We start from the raw sequence: 23893 nt of genomic DNA on the forward strand, positions 1-23893 counted from the left end.
CACTGCAGAATTCTTGCCCGGAAAATCCCATGGACAGAAGAGAGTTGATTCTATGTATAATGGCACTTTCAAACTCTGTTCTAAATATCTAAATTGCATGCAGGTGCTGTCATTACTGCATTTCCCAACGTCCCTAAAATCCCAACACCAAACCACATCCCAGTGGGAGTAAGGATAGGAGTGACGCCAAATGCTGATCTCTCACAAAAAGAATATTTTCAACAGTTGAAAGTCGCTGATTGACGTTGAGAATTCATCATGCTCCATAGAAAGCGAGAATGCAGACAATGGAGCAAAGGGTCTGGGACAGCAGGAAGTAGTCTAAAGGGCTGGTCTGCACTATCATAATAAGAAATAGGAAAAAATAAGATGATAATAAATGCCCGGGAAGAAAAATTAGGAGCAGAGAGCTAAAGGCTTGCATATTCTCACTGGGGCATTTTAGGAGGAAAAGCAGACACAGCCCGAAACCCAGGACAGGATATTTACCTGAGAAGCTGCCATTTCCTTCTCTTCTTCCTCCTGCTCTGTCTTCTCTGGGGATATTACGCTGCAAACGCACTTCTGAGTTTTGAGAAAATACCTTGGAGGGCATCAACACAACTTTATATTCTGCAACCACCGCTCCTACAAACAAAAGGATTTTGAAAAGCTGAGAATACCGACCTCTCCTGTCCTCTGTCTCAGGAGAGATTCAGGAACAATGAATTTCTACCTGGAGACCAGCCTGTGAACTCATTTCTTGATTGTTCTCTCCCCATAGAGAGCTCCTAACACTCTGCTCACACAGATGATGTGAGCTGACTGACTTCCTCCGTCCAAATACAGCTAGACCAACCCTGCTGCCTCTCCTCAGACTGACTCCGGGGCTCAGCTCTCAGATGATCCAGATGGACCAGGAGCTACGTCCTTAACCTGGGCCTCTGCTTAGAATCTCCTGGAACACTTCCTACAAACCACCCTGATACTCCCACAGGAGCACACAGAACTCTGTTGGGAGGGCATCAGTGAGGTCATTTCTGAAACGGGTCACGTAATCCTGATGGAGGGGAAGATTTAGGGCAGGAAATTCTGAGAGAGGTTAAAGCTTGAATCAGGCAGAGAAAACAAGAGTACTTGCAGTTCAGCTTTTACACTTTACCCTGAGTGAAGTGCCTCAGGCTCTCCAGGCTGAGTGTGGGTTAATTCACTTAAACCAAGTCAAGGATTCTGGTGAGCACTGTGAGGGTGTTGAAAGGTTGCTGTTCAACCAAAAAAGACCCCTGGATTCTTGGCCTCCTGAGGAGAAGAATTCAATCTGGGGCCAGAGATGAGGCTTGATCGCTCAGAGCTTTTGTGTAATAAAGTTTTATTAAAGTATAAAAGAGATAGAGAAAGCTTCTGACATAGACTTCAGAAGGGGGCAGAAAGAGTGCCCCCTTGCTAGTGTTAGCAAAGGAGTTACATACTTTTATTTAGTTATTCCAGTGAATCAAAAGACTGTCTGGAGGTTGTAAAGACCTCACTAGACCCACTCCCATAATTTACATTTTAAGACAACAAAATTAGCCAGAAAGTGTTTTTCCAGAGAGTGTCCTCAAGCAGGATAAAACTACATTTGTCCTTTCTTCCTCCTTGAGAATTCCAGACCCCTCTCTCCTTGGGGACCCCTGGACTTATCAACCTGCCTAGAAATTGACTCTCTCAGTGTGATTGAACGGGGGTCTGTGGATAGACCCTGAGGTCCAGCAAGACTGCTGGTCTCAAGGAAGGGGTTCATCTAGTGCATGTGCTCACAAGACTGGCTGGTGTGAGCTCAAGGACCTGCAGGCTGCCTGATCCCCAGACAGATGCTGAGGCAGCAACATCATGGAGCAGTTTAGGGAAACTGTCAACAATACTCTGTATCATCTTTCTTACTAGAATCATCCCAGTGTCTAAGTAGTTACAAAATGAAAGACGAGATACAACCTAGAAATGATGGAATGTACATGAAGTTATGAGAAATTTAAATCCAGTGAGTAAACTAATTTCCCCATATGCCATCCTTGTGTGTTATCGAACAGTTAATTGCGGTCTCTTCACTACAACCTTAAATAAGGTGGGCGAGGTTGCTGTTGGTGGTGGGTTAACATTTCATTCATTACAACAACCGAAACAATAAAAGCCATTCACTTTTATGAATAACCATGTATTAAATTTCACACATAGTTGAAATAAAACCTTTTACAATCCGCGGTATGATCCATGATTAAATACAGATCAAAAGTACGGAGAAAGATATTCAATTTTTGATATAATGATGTGAGATTTCTGATTTCCATGCCTTACCAAACAAAGACTAGGAAGCACTTAGCAAGCATGATATGCACCAATTCCATGCCTTTTCCAGGAAGGGTTTCTTACGTTTCTAGGTTATTGCTGTCTTGATTTCAACACTGTCAAGTAATAATCATGACTTGTGTTAATATTATAAAGATACATCAATATTGCAGTGAACTGTCATTGTGTTCTTCTTACAAATGAAGGATATTACTATTGAAACATTACAACGAACTTCTGACTTACTTTAACACACGGAAAGATTAAACGATCACTTACTTCATGGCAACCTCCAGATATTTCACGTCAACGACAAACACCTCTATTTAAATGCTCATTGTCCATTTTACATTATGCTATTCTCAAACTTCTAATGGAGATTAGATAGAAATGGTTGCAACACAATATAAAAAGGCTAATCTTTAATAAACCATCAAAAACCTATGTTTGCAAACACACTAGAAAGAAAGCATAACGTGGATTATTTGAGTGGTGAATTACATTCACTCCAAATAACCTCACATCACATCATTATTAACAGGCATATATACATTGCTAAGAACTGTAATGTTCTAACCATTAACCTTCATCTCACGATTCATGCTAAAATATCCATTTTCCATCAGTTTTAACTATGGACTGCTCCCTGCAGTCATTCTCCTTCAGAGAAACTTCTGAAAACAAAGTTGATGAAATGCCTTCTAGTACGCATATTTTGGAGAAGGCGATGGCACCCCACTCCAGTACTCTTGCCTGGAAAATCCCATGGATGGAGGAGCCTGCTGGGCTGCCGTCCTTGGGGTCGAAAAGAGTCGGACATGACTGAGCTACTTCACTTTTCACTTTCATGCATTGCGAAGGAAATGGCAACCCACTCCAGTGTTCTTGCCTGGAGAATCCCAGGGACGGGGGAGCCTGGTGGGCTGCTGTCTACGGGGTCGCACAGAGTCAGACACGACTGTAGCGACTTAGCAGCAGGAGCACGCATCTTTACTTCGATTTAACTTTGATTAAATACCTTTCTATATATTTGTTGCATCACTTCCATTGGTTTCTTATATAAACTCTTGTGTTTTCTGATGCATGTTTAGGGCAAACCTCTTCCATCACTTGTTCCATTACTAGGGCTTCTCTCAAGTGTGTGTTCTCAGATGTTTAGTGAGATTACTACTATGACTAAAGGCTTTGTCACATTCTGTACATTTATAACGTCTCTCTCCAGTTGAATTCGCTGATGTTGAGTAAGATGTGAGCACTAAATAAAGGCTTTGTTACATTCTGTTCATTTATAAGGTCTCTCCCCAGAATGAATTAGCTGATGTCGAGTAAGAAGTGAGGGACGATGAAAGGCTTTGTTACATTCTTTACATTTATAAGGTTTCTCTCCAGTATGAACTTGCAAATGTGTAGTAAGAATTGAATTCCGATTAAAGGTTTTGCCACATTCTGTACATTTATACGGTCTCTCCCCAGTATGAGTTTGCTGATGCTTAGTAAGACTAGAACGCTTAATGAAGGCCTTGCCACTTTCTGTACCTTTATAACATCTATCCCAAGTATGAATTCGGTGACGTTGAGTAAGGACTGAACTCGTAATAAAGGCTTTGCCATATTCTTTACATTTATAAGGTCTCTCTCCAGGATGAATTTGCTGATGTTCAGTAAGATGTGAGCCACGGATAAAGGCTTTGTTACATTCTTTACATTTATAAGGCTTCTCTCCAGTATGAATTCGCTGATGATAGGTTAGCTGTGAGTAGCAGATAAAGGCTTTGCTACATTCTGTACATTTGTAAGGCTTCTCTCCCGTATGAATTCGCCAATGTTGAATAAGATTTGAGTTGTGATTAAAGGCTTTGCCACATTCTGTACTTTATAAGGTTTCTCTCCAGCGTCAATTCTCTGATGTTTAGTAAGAAGTGAGCTATGGTTAAATGCCTTGGTACATTCTGTACCTTCGAAAGGTTTCCTTCCTGTATGAATTTTCTTATGTCTACTTAGATGGCATGAGTTACTAAATACTTTCCCACATATCTTACACTTGTTTTCTTTCTGTGGATTGTGAACAGTCTGCTGTTGAATAAGTTCTAAAGACTGATTAGAAACCTTCCCATATTTAGTACAAGTCCTCTCTTCAGTACAAGTACTCTTATCTAGAGAAAAACCTGACATTTGATCAAAGGTATTTCTACATTTATTACTTTTAGAACCCTTGTTTGATGTTTCGGAACCCTGATGTTTCAAAAGTTTTGAGTCTCCTTCAACCCTATACTCATTTTCTTTGCCCGAATACCTTCTCAGTCCACCATTAATACTCTTGCAATTATTGGAGCTGGAGCTGTTACTTAAGGTCTGACTCATTTTATTACATATGGAAAGTTGTTGTGTATTAACCATATCACAATATTTAGTGAACAATGATGGCTGGATTATGTCTCCTCCATTATTATCAACATTATATATCATGGAATGGAGAGAAAATATCTGTCGGGGGAAGAAAAATGACTCTCTGCTCACGGATCTCTCAAATTGATTAGATAGTGAATTTTCCCACTCATTGTTAAATTTTACGTGTTCAGACATCCTTGAATGTATGTTTAGTAGAAGCCTACATTCACAATTGTCTGAATGAGGATTTGCAGTAGAGACTAAATTACCTTCCATATTTTCCACATGTCCCTTCAGAGAATATGTAGGTTTCAAAAAAGGATGGAAATCTTTTCTTAAATACTTACACTTCTCGGCAGATATTGAAGATTGAAGTTGCTGTTTTTCCCAGTTTGACTCACGTTGCTCATTGCTTTTGGCAGTAATGTTAGCATTATGTGTAACTGTCTCCATTTCCTTATTTCCATAAAAACATCCTCTCTGTCTTTCATATACCCTTGTATATTCCCAGTCTTTCATTAAATTTAAGTTTCTGAGGTGAAATATTTGATATATTCCTAGGTTTGCTTTTGGGAATACATCCTCTAACGCTGGATTCTTTGGCATCAAATCCTGGGTGTCTTGTGGAGACACAGCTGAAAGATACCAAATAACAAGTAATTTTCCCTGCTCTTCTCAGTGAATATCTTTAAAGATTAGAGAAAATTGATGACCATCGCTAGTTTAAAAGTAAAATAGAGATCGAAGGATCAAGATGCCAGAGGCTTAGGCAGATGTGGAGCTCATCTCTCTCTCCACAAATGAATGAGAAATGGAACAATTCTCTTGGAGCCCAGCTGAACAGTAGCAGAGGCCCTTGGATATCTGAAAGGACAAGAAAGATTCCTGCTGAGCCAGGCAGGACAAAAGAAAGAAGAAGGAAAAGGAAGAGGAGAGGAAGTGGGTTGGGGCCTGTAACCCTCCCAGGAGATGAAAGTGAGGAGATATCTCCATATCCGGGGAAGCTTCTCACTGGGGGAGCTCAGTTTGGACAGAAGGCAAGCCTCATTCTCTGTGCAAAGAAAACATGGCAACCAGCGTGTGGCAGCAGGACAGAGTGAGACCTGCACACAGGGTGCTGACCCCAGCCCTGCCTACCCAGCCTTAGAGGCATGTCCACCAATGCAGACAAGGGCTGAGTGCTGAAATGTGGGGTTTGTAGAGCGGACCGAGGCAGAGGACTACTGTTGGCTATGAGGAAACATCCTGAAGGGATGGCCATGACGGAGGAGCTCTGCAAACAAGATGCTTGTGGTGAAGCCTGAACCACCATAGAGCAGAATGCCATTGGTGAGTGACGCCCAAACAAGAAGCCCACGCATCCCTTGTCCCTTGTGCCGGCTTCTGCTCTCCAAGGACTATGAAGAACTCCACCCACGTAGGACTTTTGAGCCCCCAGACATGGCCTCTCCCATCCATCTCCTCCACAATCAGCAGAATCCTGTGCTCGGGGGCAGCTTCAGGAGAAGACACTTGTGAGTTGGCCACACGCACAGATGGAGCTGAAAGCACACGTGAAACCCAGGGATAAAGAAGAAACCTGAAACCTCTCCTTGGAGCAACACAAGCCATGGGCTTACACCCACAACCGGCCTTGTAACCTCAGCCCCTACAGAGCATCTGAATCAACAACCAGGGCTCTCCCAGTCATGGCAGGTGTAGCTTTAGCAGCTGTAGACTTTGTGGGCTTCTACACAAGGGGGCTGGGCCAGGACAGAGCCAGAGGTGCCCCGTAGCACCACAGCGGATTCAGCTGCACACCCAAGGCAATCCCAGGACCTGACTTCACTGAATCTGTGCTGGTGACCTTGCAAAAAAAACATCTGAGAGCCACCAGGGCCATGTGCCATCATGCCCATGGTTAAGGTGGTCTAAGTGCAGTGCCAACACTCCATATCACGAGAGCCTGCAGAACGCATGAGAGGGGACACCAGAGCACACCCTGAGGTGAACACTCCTAGAGGAGTAATACTCAGTGACTTCTCTCCCAGTGGGTGTGCTCCAATCCCACCTGCCTGGCACCACAGATCAGATTCACAGCGAAGACTCAGATCTGGGGGCTCTATTACCCCACGCAGGGAGCAGGCACCACCAAAGACAGGGCAGTAACAACCACAGAACAAGGGGGAAACAGCCCTGAATATCCCCAGCAGGTTCTGGTCACAGTTAACAGCAATCAAAGCACAGATCAAGAGAGGATAAGGGCACAAACCTCTGGACCATCCTCACCTACTAAGGTGCAGATACCAGAAGGAAGATTAACTAGGTTTCTGCACCCTTCTAAACAGAGACCACACACAGAACGCTGGACAAAATGAGATGGCAAAGAAATAGGTTATAGGGGAAGAAACAAGATAATAACCTCCAAGGACCACTGAATTAAGAGGTGATAGTGAAAGGTTGTTGTTGAATCATGTGAATATACCGGGCTTCTTGGCCCCCGGAGGAGAAGAATTCAATCCGGGGCCAGAGACGAGGCTTGATCGCTCAGAGCTTTTGTGTAATAACGTTTTATTGAAGTATAAAGGAGATAGAGAAAGCTTCTGACATAGGCATCAGAAGGGGGCAGAAAGAGTACCCGCCTGCTAGTCTTCAGCTGGATGTTATACAGTCACTAGCAGTCTGTTAATGAAAGAAAGGAATGTCTTAAAATTCAGAATGGCACCAGGCCCCTCACCCATAAGATGCATTTTGGGATAGTCTTGGCGCCAAATGGTTTATCCTGGGCCATAAAATGATTAACTTGAATCTTGAAGAAGGACAGATCACCATACAAATAGTTTCATTTACATAGATTAGGAGAACAATATCCATACTGGTTTGTTAAGTAGGTTCTGGGCCAAGAGGAGGAACCGACTTGGAGACAGAGTTTGGGGTAAAGGCATAGTACATTAGCATAGCTTAAGACGAACATTTCCATAAGAAAAAGGCATTGATTATCTCTAGGCTCAAGAATAGCTAACTTCAGGGGAAACCAGGTGTCATTATGGCAACACAGTATTTTAAGAGAAACCTCCCTTTAAATTTGTATAGAGAAGGAAAAAATATTGCTAGTTTGTTTCTTCCTGCCGCTTAAGACAGATAAAAATGTCTGACACTTGCAGGCTGTTTCCTCCATTTGGAGACCCCTGGCCTTCCTGCCTGTTACCCTCTCAATAGTCAATCTAATGATTACTTCTTGCTTTCAGTCATCTTAAGTGGAGACACCAAACACTTTCAAAAATCCTAGGTGCCTAGTAATTCTTTAATGCACTTCTTGCCACACATGTTTCTGAGAATGTTCTATTCGGTCTTTCAATCTAAAAATCATAGATCATAGTGACAGAGAACTAAGCAGAAACTGAGGACACATAAGACTGTGTCCAAGGAAGCTGAATAGAAATAAGATAAACTTAATATACTACTGGTTTTAAGAAATTAAATAAGAAGAGAGACTTTAAAACTATAATTGAAAGAGGGAATTCTACTCATTGCTCTGTGGAGACCTAAATGGGAAGGAAATCAATAGAATGCTAAAGACTAGAGATCTCCTTAAGAATATTAGAGGTATTGGGAATATTTCATGCAAAGATGGGAACAATAAAGGACAGAAACGGGATGGACCTAAAAGAAGTAGAAGATATTAAGAGAAATTCGGAAGGATACATGGAATAAGTATACAAAAAAGATCTTAATGACCGAGATAACCACGATGGTGTGATCACTCACCTAGTAAGAGACATCCCGGCATCCAAAGTCAAGTCAGCCTTAGAAGGCATGAACACCAACAAAGCTGATGGAACTACAGCTGAGCTATTTCAAGTCCTAAAAGATGATAATGCTAAAGTTCTGCAACTCGATAGGACGGCAAATTTGGAAAACTCAGCAGTGGCCTCAGGATGGGAAAAGGTCAGTTTTCATTCCAATCACAAATAAAGGCATCATGGAAAAAGAAAGAGAGTTCCAGAAAAACATCTATTTCTGCTTTATTGACTATGCCAAAGCCTTTGACTGTGTGGATCACAATAAACTGTGGAAAATTCTGAAAGAGATGGGAATACCAGACCACCTGGTCTGCCTCTTGAGAAATCTGTATGCAGGTCAGGAAGCAACAGTTAGAACTGGACATGGAACAACAGACTGGTTCCAAATAGGAAAAGGAGTTCGTCAAGGCTGTATATTGTCACCCTGTTTATTTAACTTATATGCAGAGTACATCATGAGAAACGCTGGACTGGATGAAACACAAGCTGGAATGAAGATTGCTGGGAGAAATATCAATAACCTCAGATATGCAGATGACACCAGCCTTATGGCAGAAAGTGAAGAGGAACTAAAAAGCCTCTTGAGGAAGGTGGAAGAGGAGAGTGAAAAAGTTGGCTTAAAGCTCAACATTCAGAAAACGAAGATCATGGTATCTGGTCCCATCACTTCATGGGAAATAGATGGAGAAACAGTGGAAATAGTGTCAGACTTTATTCTTTGGGGCTCCAAAATCACTGCAGATGGTGACTGCAGCCATGAAATTAAAAGATGCTTACTCCTCGGAAAGAAAGTTATGACCAACCTAGATAGCATATTCTGCCGGGAGCAGGAGGTCCGCCCCTGGAAGAGGTCATGGGGAAGGAGGCTCGGCATAGGCAAAGGCGGGATTGAGCCTCAGGAGTCCCCCTGGAAATTCTCGAGCATCTACCCCCCAAACCAGAGTCTGCCTACTTTCTGCTTTGTGCTCTCACCTACACCTCTGACTTTTCGGGGGGCTGTCCCCCACTAACTCTCTCTGAAAAAAGAATTAACTTACAGCTCCAGTTAATAATTCCTGGGTGTGACAGTGTTTCAACCTACAAACTCCTTTGGAAGTCCTCTAGCCTGCCTGAATAGCTTTTTCCAGCCACATGTGATTGTTCAGAGCTTCCCAACAGTGAGAGGCATGAGATGTTCTAAACTGTCTGAATACAGATTCCTTTGAGCAGTTAAAAGATTGATTAGAAATTGTATTGGTGAAGGGTTTTTCACTTGTTGCACCATTGTTTGCTGCTAAGTTTCCATATCCCTTACCTGCTGTGTCCCTGGCAGTGTATTGATTAATATAATTGGTGTAAGTAGTAGCTTTAATGTTTGTAATCTTGGACCCTTGAGTTAATTCTTTTTCTTGTTATAGCCCACCACACCTTTGCCCTATAGGAATGCAACTTTAATGCTTTTGGAGGGTGGCACCTGACTTTAGAATAATCACCTTTAGAGAAAAATAAGTTTCTTAAAATGTTAACAGGCCTCTGGGCCAGAAGATGATGCAAATCACCTAAACTTTTGCATATGATAAGTTTGCAGGAAGAAAGCCTGGCTTACTGCATGACTCTACCCCTTCCCCCATTATCCTCTATGCATAACTTAAGGTATAAAAACTACTTTGGAAAATAAAGTGCGGGCCTTGGTCACGGAAACTTGGTCTCCCCATGTCATACTTTCTCTCACCTTCTGGCTGAATTATTCAGCCTCTTTTCTCCACTGAATTTCCTCACTGAGCTATCCTTATTTCAGCCTCTTTTCTCCACTGAATTTCTTCACTAAGCTATCCTTATTTAACCACTCCTTATATCCTTAATTAATGTTTACTTAAGCAATTCTTTCCTGATCCTCACCGACACCATCCCCGCTTCGAATTCCCTGGATCCACCGGGGCTGGACCCCGGCAATATTCAAAAGCAGAGACATTACTTTGCCAACAAAGGTTTGTCTAGTCAAGGCTATGGTTTTTCCTGTGGTCATGTATGGATGTGAGAGTTGGACTGTGAAGAAGGCTGAGCGCCGAAGAATTGACACTTTTGAACTGTGGTGCTGGAGAAGACTCTTGAGAGTCCCTTGGACTGCAAGGAGATCCAACCAGTCCATTCTGAAGGAGATCAGCCCTGGGATTTCTTTGGAAGGAATGCTGCTAAAGCTGAAACTCCAGTACTTTGGCCACCTCATGCGAAGAGTTGACTCTTTGGAAAGTTCTCTGATGCTGGGAGGGATTGGGGGCAAGAGGAGAAGGAGACGACAGAGGATGAGATGGCTGGATGGCATCACTGATGCAATGGACATGAGTTTGAGTGAACTCCGGGAGTTGGTGATGGACAGGGAGGCCTGGCGTACTGCGATTCATGGGGTTGCAAAGAGTCAGACACGACTGAGCAACTGATCTGATCTGATCTGATCTGTGACGGGGAAAAGAAATCACTGGAGATAAATTCATGAATGATTTCAGAGAGAGAATGGGGCAGGTGATACATTTCTATCACAGTAGTAGACACAAACCCAGGTTTTTGAAAACCATTTCCATTGAAGCAAATCTCCCAACACCACGTGATGAAGGATGAGTTCCTCGCTGCTCCTCAGACCTCTCATCTGAGTCATCATCTCCATCTATTCATACCTACCTGGGCAAATGGCTGTTGTCTCCATTCTCCTCATATTCCTGGGATCCTTCCATTGCTCCAGAAAGGCGACCAGGTCCAGCGTAGACACAAGCCCTATTTATCAGAGAAAGGAATATTTGTGTTGTTAGAGATCCATCAGTATCGAATCCAATATGTATTCAGGTGAAACGACAACGCATTTTGTTCTAGAAAATGATTTCCTTAAATACTTTATTCAAAGCAGCTATACAAGACTAACACACATCTAACAATCAGATCCTGAGATTCTGGTCAAGTAGTACTAAGCCAAAGTAAGTGGTGTCAATGTGAAATTAAGAGAGGGTACAACTATTTAATACCACAAAACTTACACAATTACCACGAACCTAGAAGGAAGGACGCAGAGTACATCAAAGAAGAAAAACGTCACCCGTATAACGAATCATCATGAAGCCTTTCTTTCTAAACTCACAAATACCCATTTTCCCCTAGAAAGCAGAGATCTGAAACTGTGCGAAGCAGAAAATTTCAGAAGACATTCTTGACATGATGGAACTAAAACCCAGTGGGTAGATAAGGGATTCTGGAAGGCAGTTATCCTCACCCAAGGAGGCCAGGTTCCCGTACTTCTCTAACATCACGTCTCTGTACAATTCCCGCTGATCGAGGTCCAGGCATTCCCACTTCTCTTGAGTGAAGTCTATGGCCACATCCTGGAACGTCATTCGTCCCTGAAATACAAAGTACAGGTGCCATGTGGCCATGGGAAGACTTTGCAATGTGACCCAAGATGAAAATGGCAAGTTCAGAGAACTGGTCGTGATTTAGTGGCTTGGCTGGCATTACAAAATACACTTTTTACACAGTACTCCTTCCTACCCAATTTCTAATATGAAGAAAAAAAGATGAGTTATTGATCTACAAGCCATTAGGGAGACTAGTTTCATCTGAAAGAGCAATTATAAAATAATCAGGGCAGTATGAGCATATTTATTCTTCAGTGTTCTACTCGTGTGACATAGGATAAATTGTTTATCAAAGAAACAGGAATTTTTTTTTTTTTTTTTAAGTGTAGTCTGATCCAAGAGTTCTGATGTCTGGCCAAAGTGCCACATTTTTAGCAAGGTTATTTGAGTTAGTAATGTTGAAAATTCTGCTCGATGAATGACGATTTTGAACCACAACAAAATAGAATAGTAAGGTAAGAATTCATGCTTAAGTTGAAATTCTAATTGTTTTACAGATTTTAACAGGTCTAATAGGATAGTAACCTTTCTTGTGGTCTGGGGTCGTGTTGGAAAAGAATTTCCAGACACGAGACAAAATGAGAGTTTATTAGAATGGGGGATGTTGTTAGAACAGTTGGCCAGCTCAAGGGAGAATGGATGTTCAACAGGGGTCCTTAGTCCACTTTCATAGACAGGGTACAAGGAGTGGGACAGGGGTCTTGCAGATCATTTGATGAATGGATGAGGCACCTATACTGGGTGGGGGATGTGTAAGAAAAATACTTTCTCCTTATGGGGTAGGAGGGGAGACCGTTTATAATGCTGAGAAGGACCTGAAATCCATCAACAGTTACAACATGGGGGAGGGAAAGATGCTAATGAGTCTTGTTTTTCCATTCCTGCATTCCAAGACCCTCCTTGGTTTTATCTAGTCTTTTGTCCCTGCATCATCACATACCTCCCTCTCTTTATTTTTAGGGCCAATTCTTTGGCCCTTGTTGATACCCTGCTCATGTCTAACTATTTATCCATTTCCCTTCTCACACATTTGGGAATCCAGTTTCAGGGAAAATGGAGCAATGACCGCTCTGGCTTCTTCAGGCTGAGCCGGGGTGCCATGGGGCTCTGGGTTCCCTTTACCTACTCAGTCAGGGACCATTTATGGAGGGAGATGAGAGTCCATTGAATGATAAGGTGAGTTGTTTCAGCATTGTTTAGGTGTTGTTCAGGGAATATTCTTGCACGACCACTTGGAAATTTGTGGTATTTTAGAAGAAACAAACTTTACAAGAAAGTTAAAGGTACATGGCCCAAAGATTAGGGGCTAGCCAGGAAAACCAGAACCAGACATTGGTTCGTGATGTGTTTCTCTAGGTACAAGAAGCAGCAAGAATTTGGGCTCATAAAATCTTTACATGAAAACATCTGACCTTCGGAAGGCCAGTTCTGGGTTTTTCCCAGAGCACAGAGTTCCTTGTTTCTGATCTCTACTCTGAACTCCTTTCGGGGGGTGTTGCAAGTCAGGAGCTTGCAGTGGTCATGATGTCATCTTTGTAGAGACAGCTGGCAGAGTCCAGTCAGCAGGGTCCCTTCATAGCCACATATTTAACCATGCTTTGGGGGCATTTCTTGTCCATTGTGTCCTACGGCACTGGCAAGACTCATTCCCAGGTCTAGGGAAAGTTCCATTGATAGGCCACTCAATGTGCTACTTCTAGAGCAGGCCTTGTGAGTAGCAAAAGCCTCTGGACCATACCTGTCTTACAGCATCTAGGTCCTGGAAAATATTCCCTCTTTTTGCTTCTTCCCATATCTAGAGTTACATTATTACAATCATTGATAGCATGTGGAGCTGCATATCAGCATTTTATCACAGGCTCAGTCACACATTTAGTAACCTAAGAAACAATGTTCTGAAGTAAGCGACATAGAAAATAATTTAGCTATGGCTAGCAATTATTAGTCAGGTCGTAAGTAAAAATGATAAGTCAAGCACTTTCATTAAGTAGAGCTCAGTATACCACAGGTCATCTGACTTCATTTGTTAAATGACTATAGCCAGGTCTTAATCTCCTGGTTGTATATCATGGAGCATCTAATCTTTATCTGAAGATTGCTTCCTGAGATTACCTTTAGAAACAAACTTAGAGTGTCCTTTTTAATAACTTAATTAAATCTTTTAGAAATATAACATAAGAATGAACTATCATAACTTAATTAAATCTTTTAGAAATATAACATAAGAATGAACTATCTCAGAAGTGAGGCTTAGTAAACACTACACTTTAATTAGCAAAACTAGAAACTTAGTTTAACAATGAACAGAACTTACTACTCAGTGAAACATTTTTTTCTTTATGAGGGCATTAACCCTGTAGCCAGGGAAGGCTTTAACCCATCAAATAGAAATGAGGTTTGTCAGGGAGCTGGGAAAAGCCAGGCAGCCATGTTAGATTTCCCACAGCCTGAGTCTTTGATTTACAGCTACTGTTCACCCATTTTTAATTCCCCGATTTAGGAGCAGACTATGGCCATGTTTTAAGGACATCAAGATGGCAAAAGTCTAACCATGAGGGGTTATGTTTGTAGAAGAAGAATGAGCTTTGTCTACATGTACCATAATCTTAAGTAATGCTTATTTACTTTACCAAAGTAACAAAATATTTTAAAACTGAATATAAATGACTTAAAGGCAAAAAATTCATAATCTCTTATTGAAAGCTGCATTCTAAGAAAACTTTGTTCTATTAACATAGAGACTAGACTAAATTCCAGTCTGGTACCAGCTTCAGTTCAGTTCAGTCGCTCAGTCGTGTCTGAATCTTTGCGACCCCATGAATTGCAGCCCATCAGACCTCCCTGTCCATCACCGACTCCCGGAGTTTACTCAAACTCATGTCCATCGAGTCAGTGATGCCATCCAGCCATCTAACCTATGTCGTCCCCTTCTCCTCCTGCCCCCAATCCCTCCCAGCATCAGAGACTTTCCCAGTGAGTCAACTCTTCGCATGAGGTGGCCAAAGTATTGGAGTGTCAGCTTTAGCATCAGTCCTTCCAATGAACACCCAGGACTGATCTCCTTTACAATGGACTGGTTGGTATCTCTGATTTTCTTGAAGAGATCTTTTGTCTTTCTCATTCTATTGTTTTCCTCTATTTCTTTGCATTGATCACTGAGGCAGGCTTTCTTATCTCTCCGTGCTATTCTTTGGAACTCTGCATTCAAATGGGGACATCTTTCCTTTTCTCCTTTGCTTTTGGCTTCTCTTCTTTTCACAGCTATTTGTAAAGGCCTCCTCAGATAGCCATTTTGCCTTTTTGCATCAGATAGCAAACAAAACTTGTTTATCGGTTAACCTCAGAAAAATCCTTTCCATAAATCTTGAAATAGCAGTATTCTTACAAAGGCATCAGAGTGAAACCATAGAAGTCATGTTTAAATCTGATTGAACTGCAATTGACAATGTAGCCTGGTCACTGCTGTGACTTTAACACTGTAACAGGATAAGTAGAATTATAGTTGACCACATTTTATTAGGGCATATCAGATCTATGTATGACTTCCACATCATTCTAGGATATCTATATTAGTAGCATCAACCATATAGCACAATCTGAGAAGATTTATCACCCCTTCAACCATACTTCCCATGTAATTTAACATGTCCAATGAACCCAGGTAGTTTAATAGCTCCCTGGGATGTCTCAAGGGCCCTCTGAAGCATTCCAAAGTCAGCTAGAAGTCAAGTCATTTAGGAAGTTTTGTGGACAAATATCAAAGGGGGTTATAACAGTCAGATAAAATCATGTAGATCACTGGGAAATAATATATTCACTTAGCCAAAGTAACAAAGAAGATTTCAAAGGTAAACCTAGAACAGATCACTTTAGAGGTAAAGAAACTTAAAATCCATTATCAAAGGCAGCTCAACATCTCAAGAAAACATGTATTTATGCACAAAACTCTTCCCTTGGGGTCCACTTTCCATAAAACTTTATCACTTTCTGTACCCATTACTTTGTTCTCCCATGCTGAAAGAGCCACCTCTAAGTCAGACCTACTTTCTTTTCTCTTCATAAAATATAATTTCTTTTCTCATACCTTCTTTACTGAAAACACACATGCTACTTTCCTTAAGCAGCCTAGAAGTTAAGCATTCTGTGGATTGGTGAACATAAATACCAGTGATAATTTCTGAAAAAAATATTCTAGAGAACATCTCAGGATGGCATCAAGCATTATTCATGAATAGTCCAACATCTCTACTTTCTCTGTAAGAGGAAGTTAGTTCTCAGTAATGAATGTTTCAGAATGTTATTTTATTTGCAAATGACCTAGCTAGTCAATAAACTTCCATCACTTAGTTTGGCACAGCCCTAGAAAGTCAGGTTACCAAAATCTAGAGAATGTTTTAGAGAGACATTTCTAAAGTATAATTATTCTTAAAAGAGTTTCTCTGAAAGATCATGTCTGTTTTACATTTTCTTTGAAGTTCTTTTTTTTTTTTTTTTCTTCCCCTTTCCTAGAGGTACTTTCCTGGTTGAGAAACTTGTAACAGATATAAAAATATAACAATATGTAAGTAATAATAAACCTAGGCACAATGAAAATACTGTGCTTAATGACTCTTAGACATATCTACATTAGATTAGTAAACAAACATTAATGCTAGATATTTAATATTTCCCAGTTCACATGAATCTGAAATTCATTTAGATAAATTTTTCTTGGAGTTAGAATTGTCTGATTTGTAAGCACTTACCTTCCTTTAGGTGAAGTGAGTAAAGTCGCTCAGTCATGTCCGACTCTTTGTGACCCCGTGAACTGTAGCCCACCAGGCTCCTCCGTCCATGAGATTCTTCAGGCAAGAATACTGGAGTGGGTTGCCGTTTCCTTCTCCAGGGGATCTTCCCAACCCAGGGATCGAACCCAAGTCTCCTGCATTGCGGGCAGATGCTTTAACCTCTGAGCCATCAGGGAAGCCCTTTAGGCCATTTAAATTAGAACTCATTAGAGCTTCAGCAAAATTATATATATAAAAAAAAGCACACTGAGACATACATAAATCCAGACAGACAGAGATTTCATAGTTTCCTGCTCAAGATTTAAAACATCTCTTTGACCGTTTGTTTGTTTCTTTGTTTGGCTTAAAGTTCTGATTTGCCCAAGACTGAGTCAGGTCTCAGGCAAAGTGGGCAGTGACATTCAAGGACATGGAAAGGGTTAACTACAAGCTTTTCCCTAGGCAGGCCTTTTAACAAGCTGCTGCTGCTGCTGCTAAGTCACTTCCATCGTGTCCAACTCGGTGCGACCCCATAGACGGTAGCCCACCGGGCTCCCCCATCCCTGGGATTCTCCAGGCAAGAGTACTGGAGTGGGTTGCCATTTCCTTCTCCAAACTAGTTGTTAACAAGCTAGTTGTTTTAAAATGTATATGCAAAAAGAACCGGTTTTGCAGTTTCCAAGGGAAAGAAACTTTCATTTTAACCAGTTTTCTCCAGAGTCTAAAGAATATCAGGGCCATCCTGTGTCAAAAAGTTATCTTTCCTTTCTGTAGTCTTAGTTTTATAGCTAAAATATAGACCAAATTATGCTCAAACTGACTTTGATATCAGGGGCATTTCAGCTGATAAAAATTTTGGACTGTCCCTGTGGTGGAAAGTGAGGTCTTTGTCCCATCAGAAGAATCTGAAGGGTTAAGGGAATTTGCAGGACTAGGGGAACCTTGGTCCTTGGCAGCCCTGAGAAAACAGAAGTACTCATAAGGGAATTCTTTAGAATGTTCAGGCGTGGGGGAAGCTTGGTTCCCTCTCCACGTGAGAGATAAGCTTCCTTAGAAAGGGATACTTTAGAAATGTTGGGACAGTTTTTGATCCTTCAGGCTTTTGAATATAGAAGAAACCTGGACCAAAGGGAACCTCAGAATCCTTTCCTAGAGATCATGTGGATATGAAAGATCACATAGAGGTCATCTAGGAAATCTGTTGGAGACAGACAGAGGGACAGGAGACAGGGAGGCAACAGAACATAAGGAAATTCTGAGTCCTTTCCTGTCTTTTGGCAAAACCTAGTGAGCCATTCAGAGGCCATTTTTGGGGGTCCCCTGTTTGTTTTGGAGCCAGGCCTTTTGGAGGGTCAAAAGTATCCAGTTTCTGAGAATGTAGCCAAGGGTTGAGTATGAGAGAGCCTCCTGGGATGTAACAGAACCCACTCATAGCCTATCTACCATAGAATGCGAGTACTGAGAGTCACTGGCTGACAGAAAGACGTCCCTTTTCCCCTAGTGGTCTCTCCGTGTGACTGAGGGCACAGAATGGCCGAGCGGCCCAACAGTCACATCCAACAGTCAGAGGAGACCTCTGAGAACCAAGCAGCTAGCCACCAGGTGACACGGGCAGAGAAAGACAGAGATTCCTGGGAGCAACCAGGTGACTCACCATTTGGTGATTTCCTGAAACGTGGAAGGCACTCTTGGGATGGCTCAGAGGCAATACCCAGGCTTCTGTAAATCAATCCAAACCAAAAGGGAAAGAAGAGAAAGTGACAGGGAAGAAGGCTGAGGAATCCGCCGAACAATATATCCGGGAGGCAGTGGCCTGGGAAGAATGCTCTGTGTTTTGCTTTAACCACTATCAGCCTGACATGGTGGATGGCAGCTGTCTTGCTGCGGGTGGATGCCCTTGTGGCCTGATCCATTCTGTACACCCCCATCCTTACATGGAAGTCTTTCTGTGGCAGGAGCCCTAATGGCTTTTGCATGTCTGATCTGTGCCCACAGAATATTGGTTGGCATAGTCCTCACTTGCAAAAAAACAAAGGAGAGACCCTCACCCACTCAAGTCACAGATACTTTGGGCGCAGTGAGCAGTGGAGCGTTTGGAACACACCAGAGGGTAACCCTGGCCAGCATTCCTCAGTTGCCACCAGAGAAGTTGCCTGTTGGAAGAGGGTCCCTGTGAGAAAGGAGAAGTGAGGGCGTTGGGGGGGGGTGGTGGTGGTGTGGGGGGTGGGGGGTGGGTGCGAGGGGGGGCAAGAGACTCCAAGTCCCTGAACAAGCCAGAAAAATGTCATGGTCTGGGTGCTGGTTGGAAAAGAATTTCCAGACATGAGACAATATGGGTTTGGTTTTTCAGTTTCTGCATTCTAAGACCCTCCTTGGTTTTATCTGCTCTTCACTCTTTGGGTAACCACAACCTTGGCAGAAAGAATCATTTTAACTATTTAGTATATGCTCTGTATCTTTCTGATTGCTTTTATCAGAGTCTTGAAAGTGCAAGAGAAATAACTAAAAATCAGTAATGTTGCTCTTGTACTTTTTGGCACATATTTTAACAAATAGCCATTAAATAGCAGAGCTTAAACGTTACTTCAGTTTATGTACTTTAGACTTTAACTAATAAAACACAGATTCACAGAGACAACTCTAAGATAAGTTGATAGAAGTTTCTGTAACTGGAAAGAATACTAAAGGCAAGAAAAGTTTTAGCCACTCAGTCATGTCCCATTCTTAGTGACCCCATGGACTCTAACTTGCCAGATTCCTCTGTCCAAGAAATTCCCAAACAGGAATACTGGAACGGGTAGTCATTCCGTTCCACAGAAGTTCTTCAGAAAAACAAAGCAAAAAGAAAAGAAGAAGAAGAAAAAATTGATCAAGTCATGTTAATATTTTCATACACACAATTCAGTTCAGTTGCTCAGTCGTATCCCTCTTTTTGCGATCCCATGACCAGAAGCCAGGCCTCCTGGTCCATCACCAACTCCCGGAGCCTACTCAAACTCATCTCCACGGAGTACAGACATACACTCAAATGGGGCTATATGCTCATTTAGGGGGAAGAGAGACATTTTCATGTCACTAAACTCAGGTAATTTTGAATGTAGTAATATGTACATAATGTTAGAGGACGATATTCTTTACTTGCAGTGAGCTGTATTTTAAATTTTAATACAGTTGAGCATAGATTAGGACTAATACGATTCTTGTAAACATTTTGGAAAATACAAAACTGTGAAAAGACTCTGTGATGTGAGCATGGAGTGTACTGGAAAAGATCAGACCTGGGCTTGGGATGAAAACCGCCATTCCCCAAACCCAGCATCTCTGCTAAACACACATGAGTGTTCATTTTCCAAAGCAGAAAGAAGGTAAGAAGACAGGAAGTTACTTCGTTAATTGTGATAGTTTAGGCACATCCCTCATTTTTCTTTCCAAGACACTTGTTCAAGTCAAGTGGAAGAAAACAAATTCACAGCATGGGAATCTCACAGAAACACTTAAACCAGTGAACATGAGTCATGGGGTAGAAGTACAGGGAGGTGGTAAAAAGACTGTGTCTGTGATTTGAGCCTGGAGTGTTCTGGAAACATCACACCTGGGCTTGAGTGATCAATTCCCCTACCCCGAAAACCCACTATCTATAATCAACATAATGAGTGTTCATTCTCAGAAGCAAAGAGAAACCAAGAAGATGGGGAGTTTCTCCATTAACTATGAGCATTTCCACACATTCATTCTTCCTTTTTTCCACAACCTTGTTTAAAGAGAGAGAGAGAAGTATGAACTTCATAGTCTCATGATGTCAGAGTGATGTCTCTAGAACCAGTGGACATCAGATGTCACGGTGTAAATGAATCACATGAAAGATGCACAATCACTGCCTGGGCATTCTGGAATTAACAATGAAATTATAACTTCAATCTAACATTTAAAACTGTCAATTTTATGCAAATTTTATTTCACATATACTTCCCCTGTTTAGTATCCTAATAATGCATTTAAGTAGTAAGACTCAGCAATGCAAAGGACAGCATCTCCTAGTTTTCTTTTTATTTCTGAAAATTTCCTGAAAAACTGTGGACCTCTGAGTTGAGTCACTGGGCTTCCCAGCTGGCTCAGTGGTAAAGAATCTGCCTACCAATGCTGGAGATGTAGTTTCAGTCTCAGGGTGGAGAGAAACCCCAGGATGAGGAAATGGGATCCCACTGCAAAATTCTTGCCTGGAAAATCCCATGGACAGAAGAGAGTTGGTTCTTTGTATAATGGCATTTTCAAACTCTGTTTTAAATATCTATATTGCACCCAGGTGCTAAGTCATCACTGCATTTCGCAACGTCCCTAAAATCCCAACACCAAACCACATCCCAGTGGGAGTGAGGATAGGAGTGACTCCCCATGCTGATCTCTCACAAAAATAATAGTTTCAACAGTTGAAAGTCGCTGATTCACGTTGAGAATTCATCATGTTCCATAGAAAGCGAGGATGCAGACAATGGAGCAAAGGCTCTGGGACACAAGGAAGTCTAACGGGCTGGTCTTCACTATGATAAGAAGAAATGGGACGAAATAAGGTGATGAGATACCCGGGAAGAAAAACTAGGAGCAGAAAGCTAAAGGCTTGCAGATTCTCATTTGGGCACTTCAGGAAGAAAAGCAGATGCAGCCCCAGACCCAGGACAGGATATTTACCTGAGAAGTTGCCATTTCCTCCTCTTCTTCCTCCTGCTCTGTCTTTTCTAGGGATATTATGCTGCAAACGCACTTCTGAGGTTTGAGAAAATACCGTTGAGGGCATCACAACAGCTCTTTAACCTGCAACCAATGCTCCTACAGACAGAAGGGCTTTGAAAAGCTGAGAAGACCGACCTCTCCTGTCCTCTGTCTCAGGAGAGATTTGGGAACAATAAATTCCTACCTGGAGACCAGCCTGTGAACTTATTTCTGGATTGTTCTCTCCCCATAGAGAGCTCCTAAAACTCTGCTCTCACAGGTGATGTGAGCTGACTGACTTTCTCTGTCCAAATCCAGCTAAACCAACCCTGTTGCCTCTCCATGGACGAAGCCAGGGCTCAGCTCTCACAGATGGATCAGGAGGCACTTCCTTAACCCGGGCCTCTGCTTAGAATGCCCTGGAGCACTTCCTAGACACCACAGTGATGCTCCCACAGGACCAACATAGAACTCTGTTGGGAGGGCATCAGTGAGGTCAGTTCCTGACACTGGTCATGTGATCCTGATGGGAAACCAGATGGAAACTACTTGGCTAAAGATTCTTTCTGAACCATTTCAATGAATACAAATCCCTGGTGGTCAGGTCCCCACTCCAAAAAGTTATCACTCTGCAGGTCTACAGTGTGGCCATTAATGGAGTCATCAGCAAATCCCACTTTTTTCTGATGTTTCTTCTCCCAAACCAATGTTCAGGAGTCCTGAGCTCAAAGCCTCACACTCACCACACCTAAGACCTCTCTGTAGGGGAGGATTTCGGGCAGGGATTTCTGAGAGAGGTCAAAGCTAGAATCAGCCAGAGAAAACACCAGTTCTTGCAGTTTAGCCTGTAGAAGTTACGCTGGGTGAGGTGCTCTGGGCTCCCTAGGGTGAGTGTGAATTAAACCATTCAAACCAAAACAACAAATCAGGTGGGCACTGTGAGGGTGTCATGAAGGGGGGCTTGTAAAGTAGACCCTGTGGTTCAGCAAGACTGTTGATCTCAAGGAAGGTGGTCATATAGAGAGCAGGTGCTCACAGGACTGGCTTTTGAGTTCAAGAAACCACAGGCTGCCTGCTGCCCAGACAGATGCTGAGGCAGCAACAGCATGGACCAGTTTAGGGAAATTGTCAACAATACTCGTTTTTTGATATAAGGATATGAGATTTGTGACTTTTACAGCTTACCAAACAAAGCCTAGGAAGCACTTAGGAAGCATGGTATACACTAATTCCACGCCTCTTCCAGGAAGACTTTCTAATACGTTTCTGGGTTATCACAGAAGCTGTCTTCATTTCAACATTGTCAAGTAATAATCATGACTTGTGTGTTGCTATTGTAAAGATACATCAATATTGCAGTGAACTCTCATTGTGTTTTTCTTACAAATCAACGATATTACTATTGAAACTTTAGAACCAACTTCTATCTTACTTTAATACATGGAAAGATTAAATGATCACTTACATAATGGCAACTTCCAGATATTTCACATCAATGCTAAAAACCTCCATTTAGATGGTCATTGTCCATTTTACATTATGGTATCCTTCATCTTCTAATGGAGGATAGATAGAAATGGTTGCAACACAATATAAAAAGGCTAATCTTTAATAAACCATAAAAAATCTACGTTTCCAAACACAGTAGAAAGCTTAGTATGGATTGAGTGTTGAATTACATTCACGTCAAAGAATCTCAAATCATGTCATTATAAACGAGCATACAAATAGCAATCCACTCGAGTACTATTGCCTGGAAAATCCCATAGACACAGGAGCCTGGTAGGCTACAGTCTATGGGGTTTCAAAGTTGGACACGACTGAGTGACTTTACTTTCACTTTCATACATACATTGCTAAGAATTGTAACTTTCTAACCATCAACCTTCATCTCACAATTCATGGTAATACGTCCATTTCCTGTGTATTTTAACTATGGAGTACTACCTACAGTCATTGTACTTCATAGAAACTTCTGAAAACAAGATTGATGAAATGCCTTCTATTATGCAATCTCTGATATTTATTTCCATTTAACTTTTGATTAAATACTTTTCTACATATTGGTTATATCATTTCCATTGTTTTTTTTTTTTTCTATAAACTCTTGTGTTTTCTGATGCATGTTTAGGGCAAACCTCTTCCATCATTTGTTCCATTACTAGAGTTTCTCTCCAGTGTGTGTTCTCAGATGTTTAGTGAGATAAGCACTTCGACTAAAGGCTTTGCCACATTGAGTACATTCATAAGGTCGCGCTCCAGCATGCATTCGCCGATGTTGTAAGAGCAAAGTTGTAACCAAAGACTTTGCCATATTCAGTACATTTATATAGTCTCTCTCCAGTATGCATACGCCGATGTTCAGTAAGATTATAACATGTAATAAAGGCCTTGCGACATTCTGTACATTTATAACGTCTATCCCCAGTATGAATTCGGTGATGTTGAGTAAGGGCCGAACTCCTAATGAAGGCTTTGCCACATTCTTTACATTTGTATGGTTTTTCCCCCAATGGATTCGATGATGTTGAGTAAGAACTGAGCAATGATGAGAAGCTTTGTTACATTC

At 41.8% G+C, this 23893-nt stretch overlaps 2 protein-coding genes and 1 pseudogene across 2 annotated transcripts in view; all 3 read right to left on the reverse strand.

Moving 5' to 3' along the window:
* Nucleotides 1-256: 256 nt before the first annotated feature.
* LOC133229466 (putative zinc finger protein 727) overlaps nt 257-23893 on the reverse strand; it is a 38027-nt gene continuing 14390 nt past the window's right edge. The window contains exons 6-11 of the mRNA XM_061385833.1: nt 22790-22880; nt 21304-21378; nt 11710-11836; nt 11127-11219; nt 490-627; nt 257-339 (exon numbers count right to left, since the gene is read on the reverse strand). Of these exons, the coding sequence (XP_061241817.1) occupies nt 257-339; nt 490-627; nt 11127-11219; nt 11710-11836; nt 21304-21318 (456 nt within the window). The 5' untranslated portion in view covers nt 21319-21378; nt 22790-22880. The remainder of the gene's footprint in view (nt 340-489; nt 628-11126; nt 11220-11709; nt 11837-21303; nt 21379-22789; nt 22881-23893) is intronic.
* Nucleotides 23406-23893, reverse strand: part of LOC133229654 (zinc finger protein 271-like) — a 3781-nt gene continuing 3293 nt past the window's right edge. Inside the window, exon 1 of the mRNA XM_061386252.1 lies at nt 23406-23893. This exon is cut by the window's right edge and continues 3293 nt beyond it. The gene's annotated coding sequence lies outside the window, so the exon portion shown is untranslated.
* The window catches only part of LOC133229722 (zinc finger protein 883-like), a 974-nt pseudogene continuing 486 nt past the window's right edge, over nt 23406-23893 (reverse strand).

The sequence above is a fragment of the Bos javanicus genome, chromosome 18 (genome assembly GCF_032452875.1).
Source record: "Bos javanicus breed banteng chromosome 18, ARS-OSU_banteng_1.0, whole genome shotgun sequence".
Classification (NCBI taxonomy): Eukaryota; Metazoa; Chordata; class Mammalia; order Artiodactyla; family Bovidae; genus Bos; species Bos javanicus.